The 6270-nt window shown below is 33.3% G+C and overlaps 1 protein-coding gene across 1 annotated transcript in view; it reads right to left on the bottom strand.

Annotated features, from left to right (window-relative positions):
• Positions 1-891: 891 nt before the first annotated feature.
• Positions 892-6270, bottom strand: part of LOC120331517 (uncharacterized) — an 88290-nt gene continuing 82911 nt past the window's right edge. The window contains exons 10-16 of the mRNA XM_078116077.1: positions 6070-6114; positions 5833-5895; positions 5118-5223; positions 3430-4329; positions 3225-3357; positions 2816-2876; positions 892-2292 (exon numbers count right to left, since the gene is read on the bottom strand). Of these exons, the coding sequence (XP_077972203.1) occupies positions 2861-2876; positions 3225-3357; positions 3430-4329; positions 5118-5223; positions 5833-5895; positions 6070-6114 (1263 nt within the window). The 3' untranslated portion in view covers positions 892-2292; positions 2816-2860. The remainder of the gene's footprint in view (positions 2293-2815; positions 2877-3224; positions 3358-3429; positions 4330-5117; positions 5224-5832; positions 5896-6069; positions 6115-6270) is intronic.

The raw sequence follows: 6270 nt of genomic DNA, 5'->3' as shown, positions 1-6270 counted from the left end.
CCTCTAAACCCCCGTCTATGCTCGGAGAGTTTCAAGCCATCAAACATGCTTTTTGAGGCCTCACTGGCATCGTTTTCTATTTCTGATTTTTTGCAAGAAATATATACATTCATTTTCATGATTCGATAAAAGTGTTTTCAATTAATTTTTGGAACAAATAATGATAAATCGAATTCATAGTTCCTCCTTGGGCAACAAAAGAAGTAGTTTTGTTTTCTGTGACGAGCAGCGGTATATCCAGGAATTTGGGAGAGGAGTCTGAAATTTCTAATTGCCAAATTAACTAACTGCCTGTCTTAATTGCCTACAACTGCAGGCCCTATTTCCATCAGAAACAGGTTTTGAAAAAGTCAGACTGGACTGGACAAGATGCCGTAGTTCACCCCAACTACAGTTGTAACAAGTCCACTTTCCATTTATTTTAAACTTTTTTGTCCAATTACAGCGAGCAAGCATTTTTTGGGGGTACACACACAAGTGTAATTTACAAATTCCCCAAAGGGTACCAATTACCATAAAGTTCTGGAAATTCTGTATTAGACCAAAAATACCCTAGTTCTGCAGACCCACTGTTTTTCTGTTACAATTCGTTGGTTTGTTCTTATGCCTAATAAAGACCTGAATTTCTACTCTCGCATTGTCCTTCATACTTAAGTAAATGTAAAAAGAAACGATCTTAAGGGTCGAAGAAGCCAATACTGGCTCTAAAAACCGAAACCCGTAATTAAGCATAACAGTAAGGGATATTAGCATAAAAAAACGAAAGTTAAATTTGAAAGTTCGTCGAGGCGACCTGAATTCCCACTTCCGTACTGTCTAATAGCGACCAATTATTTTGAATGATTGAACAAGTTTAAGACTTATAGGTTGCATATTTTATTACTTTTCTATGCCATAATGTCGGTAAAATGAAAGATCATGAAAACAATCAACTGTAAAAAGCAAACATAATTCAGAATCAAATAAATGGTAATTCATTGGTGATTTTAGTTATGTGAACTTGGTGTTGTACGTTCAGATTCAGGTATTTCCATAATTTGAAAATCGATGCACGAAAAGATTCAAAAATGTAAAAAAGCATGAGAATAGAATTGAAATCACAATAAATTTACATTTTCTTCATAGCATACAAAAATATTAAAAAAATTAATCTTGCAAAAAAAAAAACTTGAGAAATTGACAATCATAAAATAAAATAATATGCATATAGCAACAAAAAGCACCAAGATTTGTTTGTCTAACAAATGTAAGAGTGGTGTAAAAGAGGTAAGAAAATACCGAAAATACACAAAAAGTATAAAAAAACATAGGAAACAACATATTTAAATGAAATTCTGACAATGTCAATGTTGGGGAAGGCTTGATTGATTGACTCTACTATAGTTGAAGTCACATTTTATTAAAGACTTGCAATGAATCGAGTTAGACACCGGTTAGAGAGAGTCAGAGAAAGCTTGGAGGGGTTTTAAATTATAAAAATAAAATGAAAAAAGCAATATTTTTGATTGAGCAGAGAGAAAAGTTTACTGTTGGACTTATTCATAAAGATTATTTCCCGAAATATTACAAAAGTATATTTTCATAGAATATGCACATTATTCGAGCAACAAATAAATGCGACCACTGCCTACGAATAAATTAAAGACAAGCGATTTTTTCAGTAAAGTCCTGAGCTCTGGTTATTTTAATGTGGATGAGAATATCTTTGTAATCAATATTTTTTGGCACTTCAGCTTCAATTTCTTTCTGCTTTTATACCCCCATAAGGGATTTTGGCCCATTCTGTTCTCAACAACTTCTGAAATTTTTTGTATGGGATGCAAGGTAAAACAAGGTGACTTAGGTCTAAGTTGCACTTAACAATTTTTTAGGAATGTGGGTTTCGGACATTTCATTTCTGATGTTCATGCCCATCATATTGGAACTTGTGCCTTTTTTTCTCACTATTTTGGGGTTTTGAGCCATGCTCTACAAGGTGGGGGTCTTGAAATCTTGAATTTCCTGAAATCCTGAAAAAATATTTAAGAACAAAAGTCCAGCTAAAATTTTTATTATTGAGAAATTCAGGATTTCAAGGCCACCCTTGTAGAGCATGGCTCAAAACCCCAAAATGTTGAAAAAAGTCAATTTTCCAAAAATGTGACTTAGTCCCCTTCTGTTCTCATCCGGCGATATATAACAACAACAAAAAAGAGAATTTTAACAACATGATAATAAATACAATAAAAAATAATAACATTGGCTTGGCAACTTATTCTGCAATTGGAAGTTATTGGAAGCAATTGTTGAAACCTGGAGATAAAAAAAATATAAATTGGTTCAAAATCGAAATTCTAGATTATCATACTATTATAATATCCAAAGGTAACAAGAATAAAAAATCCTATTCTCTAGAAGAGTTACTTTGCATTATTTATTTCAAAGAATTTTAAGATTTAGATAATCGAGGATGATAATAATTTTTTTGCAAAATATCCCAATTTTGCATAAAAAATTATGACTGAATTTTGCATTTAATGAAATGTTTTTGTTTTAATGAAATATAGTCCATATAGTTTATTTGAGATTGAATAATGGGAATTTGGCCCATATTGCCAAATGAAATAAAATATAATATACTATTTTGTTTTTCATGTTTACTTCTTGGAAGCACAATACTGCTTTTGCTATAAAGTTGAACACGCTCATACAAGTCATACTAAGAATTTATTTACACATGTGGTATTATTTTTTCTACACTTATTTCAATTTTTTATTCAATACAAACTGTATTGATTTGTATGAATATGATTTAATTTCTTGATTGCTCTCTTACCCGAAGATATCATTACATCATTCCACATCGAGTCTAACGTTCATCTTAATCGGACGATCGCCTGATCATTTTAATAAAAAAACAAAACAATAGTAAACATACATTCATGATCGGTTTCGAAAACAGTGCTCTTCAACCGGGTTTACGACATACCCAAGTGTATTCCACACCATAAGTTGGGTATACAACTGATAAGCGGTATACGTAAGGTGTAAGGCCGAAGTACATTATGTGCTTAAAATTTAATGTTTATTTAAACCTTAAATAAACATTGGTATTAGTAAGATATACAAAGTTTACGAAAAAATATAAAAGGTATACCACAATAAAAAAGGTTGAAGAACACTGCTTTAGACAACGTGAATTTGGAGATTTTATATTGGACAAAATTCATATATTCAATACTAACGAGGCTTTTTTTTTCTGTACTTTAGTACGACGTTTTCTTTTGCCTAATGTCGACGAAGCTTTAATGTTTCCCTTCTGTTCTATGTGGCAAGGAGCGTTTACTTGTATACCAATGGTCTCAGTTGATCCCGATTCTGTGGATAATTATATACAAAGTTGCATTTTTATTTACCGTATGTTTTATTGCATGTGAAAACATCACTTACCATTTTGTTTTAATGGCCATTCTATAATGATAGGGCGAGGTCTGGGTTCTTCGTTTGATTCTATTTCTTTGATGGTATAATCAATTTCTATAGTACAAGGTTGGGATGGTAGTTCCTTCAACTTGAAAAATTCCATATGCCACTGTTGCATAAGCCATTTTTTTGTAATTTCAAAACCAAGTTCCGAAGGTATAAGTTTAGTTTCATTTGGCTTATCACATTCCATGGAAATTTGAATACTTGAACCTTGGGCAACACCTATTTCTACTGGCAATGGAAATCCAGTTGCTATTGGACCTCCACAGTTGCCTAAATCATTAGCCGTGATGTTTTTATTTTCTTTCCAAAAAAAAGAAATCACCCTTTTTGTATTCTCAAAACTGACATTGTTTTTCAAGGAGAATTCAGTGTTTTTTAACTGATCATCAGAGACTTTTGCCACAAATTGACAAAAGTCAGTAACTTCAAAATCAATAACCCCCAATTGTCCTAGTAGTGCTGTGTGACATTTTTCTTTCTGCCCTTTGATGACACTTGAATGGAATACCGAAACCTTAACAGGTATGTCTACATGTTTTGGGCTACAAAAAGTTTTCATTGTTATTTTGACTGGCTTTTTGAAAGTTACTGGCGAACGATTACCGCCTTGTGATTTGCAGGATTCGTTTACCAGTCGTTTGCATGTGAGAACAGGGGAAATGGGGACAAAGTGCTTTGACGGATTTTCGTCTAAAATTGAACTTGACTCGAAGAAAAATGTGTTTGTTCCTTGAACTGCGCCCGGGGGAAAATATATTGTAAAAGAAGATACTTTTACTTCTCCACCATCTTCACCAATATCGGCCTGTATTACTTCTGGTCTACGGAGAGCGCTGTCAAATTTCATTATAAGGATGTGTTCTGAAATGAGGAAATCATGAAAATTTTTGTGAGATTATGGCCACGATGGTCAGGTTATTTGTGTATTGAAGCAGGATATATTTGGGAAGCAGGTTCAGCCTTAGCCTAGGCGGCGCTTCAGAAGTATGTGTACCAATATGGAGGTAACTAATTTTGTTGCCATTTTTACATCAACTTGTGTAAAGGGACGGAAACTTATGGGCAAGGGTTATTATATTCACTTGGCTAAAACAGTAGTCCCCGAATTCGTAATAGAACTAAAATAAGGAAAATTGGAATAAAATTATGGCCAAACCCTAACCTGGGCTTGGACTCAGAACCTGTCTGAGGCTCAGCTCAACCTGAAAGGAAAAGTTGGTAAATAATGTTAAACTAAAAAGAATCTAGTTCCATCCAAAATACTAGATTTTCGATCGATAGTCGCTTCAAAATAGTAAAATTCAATTTGTAACAGCTGTTATTTAATACTAATAGCTGACTAATGTAAAGTTAACTGATAATTTTTATAAATATATAAACTGGTTAAATGCAGGAAGCCAGATCTGGGATATTCCTAACGCACCCCGTTAATAATTTTTTCTATTTTTTGAATAACAAAAATCCATGTCAAAAAACTTTGGCATGCCTTATTGTATTTTGGTTAGAAGCTTTACCTTTGACTCTGAAAGGTTTTGGTAGATGACTACAGTGACTGCCAGGCATAGAAAAAAAGAATCTTATTTTTCTGAACATCAAACAATCGCTTTAACAACGAAGATAATTCAACATAATTTAACTTGGAAACTTACTATCCAGCCATTTTTCAATCTGGTCAGTTTTATTTTCCATGATGCCCAGCTCATATTTACTTGTCATTTCAATGTGCTGTCGTTCAACTGCATATGGATGATGAGCCTGGAAAATTGTGTTATAAACACAGAGTAAAATTACAAATAATTTTCACAAAATCAGTTGTAATTTTACTGATGGGAATTTTCATATTTCGAAGTCATGCAAACTATCATTCCGGGAAGCCAAATTATTCTGAAGTAGTAACGAATAGTTAGTAGTGGCAAGTAGTAACGTGTACACATATTTCCGAATGAAGAAAAATAGCAAAAATTTGATATCAAAATATACAGTATTGCTCTTGCGTGTCCTTAACCTTATTACTCTTTGCAAAACTTGCAGTTTGATGCATTGTTATTTATAACCAAAACAGACACGTACATTGGAAATAAGCGCTAATGTCACGAGTTGGGACAATGGGGGATTAAAAGTATGACTGCTGCCACTGCACTATAGCAAGCATGCATAACTATGTTTGCTATTGCACTTTATTCACATTCCAAACAGAACAAATGCCAGATAGAACCACTGACAGTTAATAACAATGTAACAGACTGTTATAAGTATAAAGACCTAAAGTCACTCTCAGGCCTGAATAAGCACAAGAGATGGTCATTATATTACCCCTACTAGAAATCTAGAAACATTTCTTTACAAAATATAGTCTAAACTTACATTACTTTTTTCCAAATCATCTGGTGTTTCCGAAGCGTTAAAACTCCCATTTGAACTGTCAGACTGAAGACAAAAAGGTTAGATTCAGTATCATTTTAGAGTTGCTTGAAGATGAAATTATGAACAAGCATATGATGACATACGTATGTAACATGTACGATGAAAACATAGTGGAGTGGAGATTTTTCTACAAAAAACTGGGACACAAAATATTGAATTTGAGATTAAATATCTTACATCATTGGCTTGTATTGGAAGTGATGAGCTTCCGCCTCTGTCTCCCTGCAGAATAAAATAGCTGTGGATAAAATTTTTACATTCATTTGATGTTAAGTTCAGAACCCTTGTAGCCGGGTCTCATGGGCAAAATTTTGGTAAAGTGTGGTTTGAAATTCAGGTGAGACAGGTAAAACAATTCGATTAAAAGTTTAAAAAAGA

Source organism: Styela clava, chromosome 9 (genome assembly GCF_964204865.1).
Source record: "Styela clava chromosome 9, kaStyClav1.hap1.2, whole genome shotgun sequence".
NCBI classification, from domain to species: domain Eukaryota; kingdom Metazoa; phylum Chordata; class Ascidiacea; order Stolidobranchia; family Styelidae; genus Styela; species Styela clava.
This window is presented reverse-complemented; position numbering and strand designations above follow the sequence as displayed.